Here is a 12744-nt window from a genome sequence, read left to right on the forward strand (position 1 = left end):
AATTGTTAACTCAGTAATAATTTTATACTTATCTGGGGTCTGCCCAGTTTTCTTTTACTGTAAACCGCATGGAGCTCATGTGGGTCTTTGCAGGATATAAGTACCTATCGTATGTATGTATATATAATTTTTCAGGTGTCTATCACAAATGTAAGAAGATGTTAAATATCAGAAAATAACTAATTCAGCAATTTAGAGGTATAACCCCAAACATAAGTGCTGTACACCAAAAGAAAAGTTATGAATTGGATACCAAATTTAGCTCTGTTTTAAAATCAACTTTAAAGCATCCTTTTTATCTACATTTGGATAATGAATACATTTTTTTTTTTTGGCAGCGACCTACTATTGAGCAAAAAGAGCTGCTTAGTAAATGGAATGAAATGGGAACTGATGAGCCAGGTACATCGTATCTAAGATTTTCATGTAACATTAGTGCATCTAAATGTTTAATAGGATACAAAAAAGGAATGAACTGTATGGGAGCAAATTTCTGAGTATTCGTTTTGGGGACATACAGCCAGTTTTGTGTGTGAATTGCTATTTACTCATGTAAATGACTTTGAAAATTGTGTTTCTAAATTGTTTATGCTTGCTGTGACAAGGTCATGACATTAGAAGGACAATCAGTATACAGGCGCATTCTCAGTAATGTGAAAAAAGTTGAGGTCAGTATTCAGCTAGGAGCTGACCACATAACTTTATGCAGATATACTACCCATACAAAGTTATGCAGATTTTCACTGATTCTATATGTTGAAGCTGAGATTGCTGTAAACAGAAAATTTCAAGCCTTCTCAAATTTAGAGGGCTTAATGTTGCAACAGGTTGCTTATGTGAGAAGTCCAAAAAGGTGCCTGTTTTACAAAGGCAACATAGGCACATATATGGTATGTACCTTTTGTAAAATAGGTTCCTGGTTCCTGACAGAATTCAAATGCTTTGCCTCCAGGAAGGGGGGAACCGTGCCTAGCACTGGCAAGCTGCTTTCTGCGTGACTTCTCCCATTGTCTGTCCTTTCCTGCTCCTGTCCATGCTGGGAGTCAAGACCTGGATGATTGCATTAATGCAATATCGCAGGAGCAGGGAAGGACAAACCTGGAAGCAGGCAGCAAGCAGCTTCTGGGCACCGGGCCCAGCCCCCCCCCCCCCCCCCCCCCCCCGGGAGGCCAGGCCCAGGGAATTTTACCCCCCTGCCTCCCTCTCGGCGGCCCTGATCATTACACATTTCTGAGACAGAAAAGCTCTCCCAGAACTTAGGGTAGTGTAAAGCAATGTTTCCCAACTTTTTCAAGCCAAGTACCCCCTAAATTGAACAAATTTCAATAATAATGACAATACTAATTGTTCATTTGGAAAGTATGGAGGACCTGTAGGGTGCAGACCAATTGAACGTATCTTTGGATTTAAGTGCCAAGAAACTCCATTCCATTTTTGTTCTTGTCCCCAGACCTGTGTCCAAAACGTCTGACTCGTATGGCAGTCACACCACAAATGTTCAACCTTACTCCCCCCTTCATATCCACATCCCCTCCAGCCAAGGCACTCCTCCCCATCCCCGGAGGACAGAGTTAGAACGCTGACAGGGTACCCCACGTCACGAACATATACTGTATTTATTGCTAATTAGTGGCAGTTGAGCATTGTTGAACATGATCATAAACTTGCAACCAGGTGTCTGGTTCTAAAGATCCTCTTAGACTTTGTTCCCATGCTTTTTCATGAGGTTTATCGTGTGTGTGTGTGGGGGGGGGGGGGGGGGGAGGGGAGGGGGGGGGGAGGGGGGGAATCCCACCAGAGCCACATAAATACGGGACAACAGCTTTTTCTTAGTTACTATTTTAAACGTCTCTGTGGATTTCCTGTCCAAACCAGTATAGAAGTCACCCCCTTGAAAAAGATCATTAAATTGAAAATATTAAAAGAAGGGCATTTTCCTCTCTCTAAAATCTTGCAATTGCTGGAGTGATATTACCAACCCATGTGGCACAAATCTTTACAATATTTCATATTTAGTGATTCTAGTGTCATTCTCGAGGGTCTGAAGTAATCTGTGGAAAATGGCATATGGTCCCTCAAATAGCTATATGGATGTACTCTACCGATTCTTCCCAACTACACCTTCAGTTCTTCCCAAAGATCCCTCAGGGCACTTAAAAAAAAAAATGTCCAGTGGTCATTGCTTTTGGTTCTTCTACGATACCACTTCCTTTTGGTGACAACTCAAATATTGAAAAAGAGGACAGATACTCCTGTTCTTTCTGTACCCAGTGTATTTCAATGAATTGATCATGATGATCTTTCAGTGCCCTAAGAATCACTATTTTGTAATACAGCCAAATGTTGGGGAATCTCAATTCTCCCTTTTGCTTAGGAAACAAAGTCTACTTAGGCTAATCTTTGGGCGCCTTCCCTCCAAATAAAATGACATGACGTTTTATCCCACTGTTTGAATTTACACCTTGGTAGCTCAATTGGAAGCTGCATAAAGTAGAACAGGAATTTGGGGAGACTCGTATGAACTGCAATTCTACCCCTCCACCCCAACTTAAGAGTAAGATGTTGCCAGACCTCTAATACGGATTTAATTGTCTGGGTCAGAGGGATATAATTTAATTTTAAACAGATCCAGTACTTGATCAGAAATTACTCCCAAATAATTAAATCCCTATTTGTTAATTTGAAAATTAAAGTCTCTTAATTCCTCCTCCAAGGTAGTACTGAACAGAAGTGCCTCTGTTATTTCTATTTATCTTGTAACTTGAATATTTAGTATAATTATCCATTCCTTGTCATCAACAGCAGATGAATCCATTAACTGATGGGTTGTATCCGCATACCAGCAGGTGGAGATAGAGAACACTGAAAAACCACAGTGACATTGGACGACTAGCCCCTTCTGCCTTCAGTATATCTCTATCTCCCAGCAGGTGTGGACATCGCTTTAGCAGCTCCTGGATTTCTGCCTGGGGAGGCTCCTGTGCTTTGCCAGTAGAGCGGGGGTGTTGTGGCTGGTGGTGCCCACTTTGAAGACATACTTGGTTTTGTTCCCTGTCCCTGCCTTACCCCATACCCCCCATCCTCCCGGAGTCCCTCTGTTGCTGCCTACCTCCAACTTTCCTCACAGTGTAAAAAAAAAAAGGGCGCGCTTTTACTGCGCAGCTATTTCTGAGGCTTTATCCAGAGATTCTGGTTCTGTGCAGCTTGACCGGAGCTCGTTGACTCGGTCTTCTGAGGTGAGAGTGGTGCCCAGCTCCTCCGGGGAGGTTCCCGCAGACAGCGTTCTGTGCGGGGTAAGTTTTGGTGCGAAGCCGCCGTTTTATTTCTATATTTCCGTCCAGTCGGGCAATGGCTGCTGAAGGAGTTAAGCGCTGCTCCCGCTGTGGTTAAACGCAGGTCAGCAGCGAGGCTTTGCAGAACGTGCTCCCTAGACGCTCGTGCTAGTATGGGCATGGCGAGCGGTGATTCTTCCTGCTCGATGGAGCTGGCAGCGGGTGCCATTTTGGAAGCACCTCATGACTCGACCCTCGCGGTGGCAGAGGAGTCTGAGTGCAGGGGGACGCCTCTGTCCGAGGCTGCTAGAGGAGTTCTTTCCTCTGCTTCTCCTAATTCGGGGGCAGAGGGCCAAGGTGCGTTTTTCTCCCCTGAATTTGTGCTGCTGATGCATAAGGCCTTTATGTTAAAAAGAGCTCTGCCGGAGGTGTCTGACACTTCGTTGCGGACTGGATTCCCTCCAGGTTTTGATAGCCCAGTGTTGGCTGCTGATTTTTCGGCTTCCCCCGAGCGTTGGACTGACGCTAAACGTAGACGGGTAAATTCCCTGTCTGAGAGTGGTGCCGCTCCCTCCCCCCGTGGTCAGGCTGTGGGGAGTCTGAGGGATCTGACAGGCCCTCATTTTTTTTTATTTTTATTTTTGTTACATTTGTACCCCGCACTTTTCCCACTCATGGCAGGCTCAATGCGGCAGGCAATGGAGAGTTAAGTGACTTGCCCAGAGTCACAAGGAGCTGCCTGTGCTGGGAATCGAACTCAGTTCCTCAGTTCCCCAGGACCAAAGTCCACCACCCTAACCACTAGGCCACTCCTCCACATGGATGGATGATCCAGATGAGGGTGCCTGTTTGCCACAGGACTTAGATGATCCTAAGGCGGTATGGATTTTCCACCGCGACGAGCTACCAAATGCACTCAATCTGCAGCCCCTCCTTACCTTTCTACCCTCATCTCCCCTTACGTTCCTACCCGTAACCTCCGCTCTGAAGACAAATCACTCCTTTCAGTACCCTTCACCACCGCCAACTCCAGGCTTCGCCCTTTCTGCATTGCCTCACCCTATGCTTGGAATAAACTCCCTGAGCCCATACGCCAGACCCCCTCCCTGCCCATCTTCAAATCCTTGCTCAAAGCCCACCTCTTCAATATCGCCTTCGGCACCTAACCACTTACCTCTATTAAGGAAATCTAGACTGCCCCAATTTGACATTTCGTCCTTTAGATTGTAAGCTCTTTGACATTTCGTCCTTTAGATTGTAAGCTCCTTTGAGCAGGGACTGTCCTTCTTTGTTAAACTGTACAGCGCTGCGTAACCCTAGTAGCGCTCTAGAAATGTCAAGTAGTAGTAGCTCTCATTGCTGACGCCTTGCAGGCCCTTTCTATTGATGATCCAGCCGAGAGCGATGCTTCCTCTGTTAATCTTAGGATGGCTAGTACTAAGAAGCCTTCTCGGGCTTTTCCGATGCATGACTCCATCCAAGAGCTTATTTCAGCTCAATGATCTGACCCTGATGGGCCTTTGAAGGTAGCCCAGTCTGTTGGTCAGCTTTACCCTCTGAGTGAGGATCACTTGGCCCTTTTTGGGATGCCTAAAGTGGATGTGTTGGTCACGGCTGTGACTAAAAAGACCACTCTCCCGGTAGAGGGAGGGGTCGCTTTGAAAGATATGCAGGACTGGCGGCTAGAATCCGTGTTGAAGCGGTCCTTTGTAATCTCGGGCCTTTCCTTAAGGGCGGCTATTTGTAGTTCCTATACAGCCCGGGCCTGCCTGTCCTGGTTACAGCAGGCGGTTGATCAGCCTGCGGATGGTGCGGGGTCCCTCACTGAGGTTGGCCCGTGTATGGAGTCTGCCCTGTCCTTTTTGGCTGATGCCCTTTATGATCTGCTCAGAGCTTTGGCTAAACAGATGTCTGTGGCGGTTTCGGTCTGCCGCCTTCTTTGGCTGCGGCATTGGGCGGCTGACATGGCCTCTAAACAAAGGCTGGTGAGGTTACCCTTTCGGGGCCTTCTGCTATTTGATGAGGAATTGGAGAAGATTGTTAAAGACCTAGGGGACTCTAAGTCCCAACGGTTACCTGAGGATAGGCCGAGGCCTTCTTCCAAAAGTCCTGTTTTTCCCTCCTCTTCCAGGCCAAGTTTCCGTGAAGCTCGCAGGTATCGCCCGGGGCGCTCTGCTGGGTTTTCTCAACGTGCCTGTTTTCAGCACAGGAACTCCTTTCGCTCGGACAAACGTTCTGCAGCGGCCGGGCCACAGCCAGGAGTGCAGGGGCGTCCTCCACAATGATGGGACGCCAGTCCACTCGTTGATTCCTGCAGTAGGAGGAGTGGATCAAGATTACTTCGGATCAGTGGGTCCTAGACCTGATCAGAGAAGGTTACCAATTGGAATTTGGTGCCCCGGTGAGAGACGCCTTTATGGAGTCCTGAAGCAGCACTGCCGTCAAACGGGCAGCGGTAGAGGAGACCTTGCAAGTCTTGCTGCACCTCAGACGGTGATTCCGGTGCCTCCTGCTGAACGCGGCTGCGGTCGCTACTCCATTTATTTTGTGGTACCTCGAAAAGGCGGGTCTTTCAGACCGATCCTCGACTTACGAAGAGTTAACGAGGCCCTGAGAGTGCGTCACTTTCTCATGGAAACCTTGCGCTCCGTCATTGCGGCGGTACAGCCAGGAGAGTTTCTCACGTCTCTGAACCTAAAAGAAGCGTATTTGCACATACCAATTTGGCCTCCACATCAGTGGTTTCTCTGGTTTGCGGTTTTAGGCCAACATTTCCAGTTTCAGGCCTTGCCTTTCGGCCTAGCCACAGCTTCCTGTACCTTTTCCAAGGTGATGGTGGTTTTAGCTGCTTTTCTCAGGTGAGAAGGTATCAGCATTCACCCTTATCTCGACGACTGGCTCATCAGGGCGGATTCGGCAGACGAGAGCAGACTCGCCATGACCAGAGTTATAACAGTTCTTCAGACTCTGGGCTGGGTGATCAATTTGCCCAAAAGTCATCTGACCCCCTCTGTCTCTCGAGTATTTGGGGATCTGGTTCGACACGGCTTCAGGGTTCATCTTTCTCCCCGACCACAGGCGATGCAAGCTTCAGAATCAGGTCCGTCTGCTCCTGCGGATGCCTCGCCCTCGAGCTTGGGACTTTTTTCAGCTCCTGGGATCGATGATGGCCACCATAGAGGTGGTTCTCTGGGCGAGAGCTCATATGAGGCCGCTGCAGATTGCTCTGCTCCAGCAATGGTTTCCGATTTCCTAGGAGTACCAGCGCAGACTTACGTGGCTCCCTGCGGCCCGGCACAATATGGATTGGTGGCTCTCCGACAGGATGCTGCGCCAGGGATGCCGCTCGCACTTCCTTCTTGGTGCTTGGTGATAACGGATGCCAGCCTTTTGGGCTGGGGAGCTCATTGCCAGGGAAGCTATGCTTAGGGTCAGTGGACACCCGTGGAAGCTGGGTGGGCCATCAATCGCTTGGAACTGAGAGCGATATTCCAGGCTCTTCTGGCCTTCCACAAGACTCTGGAGGGGCTTCCTGTCCGTGTTCTGTCACAATACGACAGCGGTGGCCTACATAAATCACCAGGGCGGCACTCAGTGCAGGGCACTGGGCGCGGAGGCCGCTCAGATTTTCCTCTGGGCCGAACTCCCCTTGCATCTGCTGTCGGCAGCTCACATAGCAGGTCAGAGCAACTTGCAGGCTGATTTCCTCAGCAGACATCAAATCGACCCGGCGGAATGGGAACTGGCAGAAGAAGTTTTTCTTCAGATTTGTGCCAAATGGGGGACTCCTGGATTGGATCTAATGGTGTCAAGTTCAAATGCCAAAGTCCCTCGCTTTTTCAGTAGAAGGAGAGATCCTCGCTCGGCGGGGTTGGATGCACTGGCTCAACCCTGGCCCCCAGGCCTCCTGTATGTGTTCCCTCCTTGGCCCTTGATAGAGCGAGTCCTCCTGCTGATTCGACTGCACCAAGGCTTGGTGATTCTCATCGCTCCGGATTGGCCAAGGCGTCCGTGGTATGCGGATCTCCGTCAAATGCTGGTGGAGGCTCCACTCCCTTTGCCTCTGGTGCCAAACCTGTTGGTTCAGGGTCCGGTGACGATGGAGGACCCCTGCCGATTTGGTCTTACGGCCTGGCTCTTGAGAGGGCGCAATTGAGAGATAAGGGCTACTCTAACAAGGTGATCTCTACTTTCTTGCAGGCCCGCAAGCGGTCTACCTCTGCAGCTTATGCGCGGATCTGGCGCAAGCTTGAGGTGTGGTGTGTTTCAAAGGCGATCACACCCACGTGGGCTACAGTCTCACCGGTACTCGACTTTTTGCAGGATGGCTTACAAAAAGGTCTGGCTGCTGCGAGTTCAAGTGGCAGCATTGGCATGCTTTCGAGGGAAAGTCTCTGGCTTGTCCCTTGCTGCGCATCCGGACATTGTCCAATTTCTCAGAGGGGCACTTCGGCTCTGTCCTCCCATGCGGTCGCCGTGTCCGGCCTGGAACCTGGGGCTGGTGTTGAAGGCTTAGGCGGGCTTCTGAGAAGGATGTGACTCTCAAGACAGTCTTTTTGGTGGCCATTACATCGGCTAGACGTGTTTCTGAGCTTCAGGCACTTTCCTGAAGGGATCCTTTTCTACAGTTCTCGGAGTCCGGGGTAATGGTACGGACAGTGCCTTCCTTCCTGCCTAAGGTGGTTTCAGCGTTTCACCTGAACCAGCCCATTTTTTCTACCTTCCTTTTCTAGGGAGGACTTTCCAGATTCATTTGGGCAGTTGCGTCTTTTGGATGTACGCAGGGCTTTGTTGCAGTATCTACAGATGTCAAATGGCTTCAGGACTTCTGATCACCTTTTTGTATTGTTGACAGGTCCTCGACGCGGGGGTCCGGCGTCTAAGGCCACTATAGCCCGTTGGCTCAGGGAAGTCATTTTTTCTGTGTATCTGCTTTCAGGACGGTCTCCTCCTGAAGCGTTTAAAGCGCATTTCATGAGAGCGATTTCCTCCTCGTGGGCTGAGACGGGTGTTCTTTCTCTTCTTGAGATCTGTCGTGTGGCTACTTGGGCTTCTTAGCTCTCGTTTGTACGGCATTACAGGCTAGATGTTGCAGCGAAGCAGGACGCGCATTTTGGTGCGCAAGTACTTGCTCGCGGAGTTGCCTGTTCTCACCTTACGTAGGGAGTGCTTTTCTACATCCCATCAGTTAATGGATTCATCTGCTGTTGATGACAAGGAAGGGAAAATTAGGTTCTTACCTTGGTAATTTTCTTTCCTTTAGTCACAACAGATGAATCCATGATCCCTCCCTGTCTGACTTTGTTTTTGTTCAGATCTTTCATGCAGATATTGTAGCTCCTCGAGAGGAGTTGAAGACAAGTTCTCAGAGTTTCTACATGCTGTTCTATTGCAGGAGGTTGAGATCGTCCCTCCTTTGTTTGGTTATTGCTCCGGTTCTGGGGTGTTTGTTCACTGTGAGGAAAGTTTACGTTATTTTACCTTTCTTTCTCACTCTGCTTTGGAAGTTTCATATACTGAAGGCAGAAGGGGCCAGCCATCTAAGGAAACTGTGGTTTTTCAGTGTTCTCTAACTCCACCTGTTGGTAGGCGAATACAACCCATCAGTTAATGGATTCATCTGCTGTGACTAAAGGAAAGAAAATTACCAAGGTAAGAACCTAATTTTCCCATTCCTCTGAGGGAGCTAACAAAGTTTTTGTATTTCTACCAAATAATAATGTATTATCTGCATACAAAAGGACCTTATGCTTTGTTTGCCCTGCCACAATGGGTTCTATACATTTTTATTTTGATGGATGCATCATGTGAGAGGCTCAACAGCCATAGCAAATCGGAGTGGTGACATCAGACATGCTTTGACTGTTGTAGTGGTCTAGTGGTAGGTTTACCAAGAAACAGGATTTTAGCATTACAAATAGCACAAAATGCTGTTGTTGGAGGGTTGTTCTCGATTTACTCACATTTCATCTATTCTGAAAAAATTGCATTGGTTGCTTACAGAGTAAAGGGTAAAATTTAAAATTATAACAGTGGTCTTTAAAGTCTTGACTAACAGAGTTTCCTCAATTATTGCAGCAGGGTTACATCTTTATCATCCAACTAGAAATTTGAGATCTGCAAATAGGAACTGTCTGGAAGTTCAGTCTTTCCATGTTATGCGAATAGACGAGTACCCGTTCCTCAATATTTACTGTAGCTGATCTGGAGCTGTGGAACTCTTTTCCATCCAGTTCGATAGAAATTCAAAATCTAGAACTTTTTAAGGAGAAACTAAAACCATTCCTTTTTACTCAGATATATGGGGAGTCTGATTTTTGTAATATGTATTTCAGATACTGTGGCTGTTTGCAGAATTATTTCTCATTATCTAACCCTGAAAGAGTCCTGGAATGTGAACTAGGTTTGAGCAGATTTTTTGTTACCATTTTGTTAGAAAGAGTAGATATCCTCCTGTATGTTTTTAATCATTTTGTTTTATTATGATGTCTTTGATTTTGTATTGTTCAGTTTGATTTTACTGTTTATGTTGATAGTGTAATCTGCTGACATCTTGTGGAATATACAAATTTTAAATAAGTAAATAATTAAAAAATAAATCTACTTAAGCCTGAGCGAATAGTAGGCCCTCCTTTGCTGTCCTGCCAAAAACCTCCTAGAGGAGGGAGCAGATTGTGTGACTTCATGGAATCAGTATGTTTCTTGATAAAATAGGCAACCTCCTTTGTCACCAAAAAGATTATCCCCCCAGCATGGGACATCCACCAGCTTCTCTTGAACAGTTGGTTCTAGGTCAGAGAGATGCGGCCAGTTGAGTCTGCACATTCTGATACCCTTTGCAGAGATCCCAGACACCACATTGAAAGCATAATAGGTTGTTTGAGCCATGTGTTTTTTTGTACTCCTGCTTGGCTACTAGCTGGCGGAGCTCTGCAGCCTTCTCAGGTGGTAGTATCTGCAATTTTCACTACCCTGCTCACTAAGTTCTGTATATGCATGCTCATAAGGATCTGGTAAGAATATATGTGAAACAGTAGCATAGCATTGTGAAACACCTTCTTCCCAAAATACTCCAAGGTCTTAGCCTCCATCCCTGTGGGGGATTGAGGAGTGAATCTTGAAGCTTTTGGCTGTTCAGAGAGCAGATTTTATGACCATGTACAGGTACAGAAGTTGGAGGTTCTCAAATACGGGAGCCTTCTGGACTCTATAGATAGTCAACCTTCTTATGAATGAGCTGCGGGGGGGGGGGGGGGGGGGGTCTCCTGTTTCATTTGTATCGCACTAACGATGATGTGAATGGGCACGGTCACAGCTTCCTTTGGAGGGGCATCAAAAGTCAAGGTTCTCTGACATTTCTGCCTTGGACTCCTCCTTGACATCCAGCTGAAATGGGATGGACTTAGTTGGGAAGTAAAACTGGTGTCGAGCAGACTTCTGTAGTCTAAGTATGTGCATATCATATAACATTCATAATTGCAGGTGATGTGTATCTCTATTGGGGGGAAGGAGACAGGTAGAATCATAAATTTGATATTATCAAATAAGTGATGCTAGTAAGTGGTGGGGCAGGGAAAGCCATTCTTAGGGTTGAAGCAATGTTGTTATGTTCCAAGATTGCCAACTGCCCTGTTTATGATGCCAGTGTTTAATCATGAAGTGGAACCTGTGCAGAGTGCCAGATACAATTCTGGACACCTTGTTGGGCAGACTGAATTCACTGTACAGTTCTTTATTTTCCAATATTTACTGTGTTACTATCTTCCTTACAAAATCGGTGAAGGAAAGCTCCTCAGTGGGAGACCTCCTACCATGAGTTGAAGTGGAGTCTGACTGGATACCAGGAGACCCTTCCTTTGAGAAACTCTGGCTCCTAGTTAGACTCTTATGAGTAGTCTGGATCTCTCTTGAGGAGAGAATTGAGTCTGCACCTGCCTCGAACCATTGGCCTAAGGGCCAGGTTCTGGGCAGGAGCAGTGAAGGAAGGAGGTGGCCCTGTGGTTCGAGGGAGCTTTCTCCCTCGATACACTGGAGAATGACACTGTCTCCATTGGTGCCGACTCCCTGTCCACCGCTGCCACCATTGCTTCTGGTATATGAGGGTGTATGAAAAGAAAGTGAGGGATGTATTGGGTTGGGGCCGAGGTGGTGAAAGAATGTGTATGCAAGAGAGAGCCAGAGGTAATGAAAGTGAGAAGGGTGTCAGAGAGCTAGAGGTCACAGGAGAAGAGAGAGAAAAGTGATTGGGGTGAGAGAGATTTTTTGCAGTCTATAAGGGTAATGAGGATAAGGTGCATGAGAGAGCCAGAGAAGGATATTAGATGGGTAGGGGAGAATGTGCAAGGTGGTGATGGGTGAAAATGTATCATAGAGAGGATGTCATGTGATCAGAAGGGAAGGAGCCGTGTTAGCCAGAATAGTGTTTCAGCTAGCAGAGGAAATGGAACATTACTCAAAAGAAGGGATGGGAACATAAAAGAGTTCTGTATGGTGAATAGTCCAATTATTTTCATGTTTGCTATTTGTTTTAGCTACCAGAACTACAGTATTTTGATCAAATATAAACCAAGTACTGAAAATGTCACATCATCTTTTTGTTCTCCTTAGAATGGAAAAACTCTTCAAAATATGACAGTGTACAGATTTTTTATGGCATTCTGTTAGTTGAGAGCGCAGTATGCCCTGCCATGCAAATAAAAACTGAATAACAAAAATGGATATTCTGTTTTTCAATACTATACAAGAAGAATAGTAGTACAAAAAATGCAATCTTGTGACAAATTTCTCTACATTCAAAGATATCTTTTCATCAAGCATGCATGTTTAATTTTGTAAGCAGAATACATTTTCAATTGACATCAACATCTCCTTTTTCTTTTTCAGATCTAAGCCGCTTTAGACCTGTTTATGCACCTAAGGACTTCCTTGAGGTATTATCATTATTGTTGAACTTTATTTTTTGTTACAGTATTTACCAAATTAGATTGAGAAGTTACATTCAATAAAATAATGTACATTAATATCACATTAATCATTATACTTCTCATGCATTATATATCCAGCTCACTATGGGCCTCTCATACAAAGCCACGCTAGGTATTTCTGCGCAGTAATGGGCTTCCTCGTATTTACTGCGCAGGAATCGCTAGCGTGGCTTTGTAAAAGAAGCCCTGTATTACTGGTCCATTAGAATCATGTTCCTATTACCTCACAATTAGCTGAAAATCTTTTTATAAAACTGAGTTTTTAGGATTTTTTTTTTTTAAAAGCTGCATGGCATTTTAATGCTCTCAATTCCAGTGGAATAGCAATCCACAGTTTTGGGCCCAACATCTTAAAAATTCTTGAACACATCACTTGGAGTTTAATATTCCCAGATATCTATAAATGTTCTTTCTGAGAAGAATGAATAAAGTCAATGTAGTGTAGAGTAAATACAGAGGCATCAAAAAATAGGTTGATTATTAGATCA

At 46.1% G+C, this 12744-nt stretch overlaps 1 protein-coding gene across 2 annotated transcripts in view; it reads left to right on the forward strand.

The window, feature by feature from the left end:
* TBC1D19 (TBC1 domain family member 19) overlaps positions 1-12744 on the forward strand; it is a 321596-nt gene that overhangs the window by 112124 nt on the left and 196728 nt on the right. For both annotated transcript variants that reach the window (XM_030192613.1, XM_030192614.1), the window contains exons 6-7: positions 339-402; positions 12156-12202. In XM_030192613.1, coding sequence (XP_030048473.1) covers positions 339-402; positions 12156-12202 — 111 coding nt within the window. The remainder of the gene's footprint in view (positions 1-338; positions 403-12155; positions 12203-12744) is intronic.

Source organism: Microcaecilia unicolor, chromosome 2 (assembly GCF_901765095.1).
Source record: "Microcaecilia unicolor chromosome 2, aMicUni1.1, whole genome shotgun sequence".
NCBI lineage: Eukaryota > Metazoa > Chordata > Amphibia > Gymnophiona > Siphonopidae > Microcaecilia > Microcaecilia unicolor.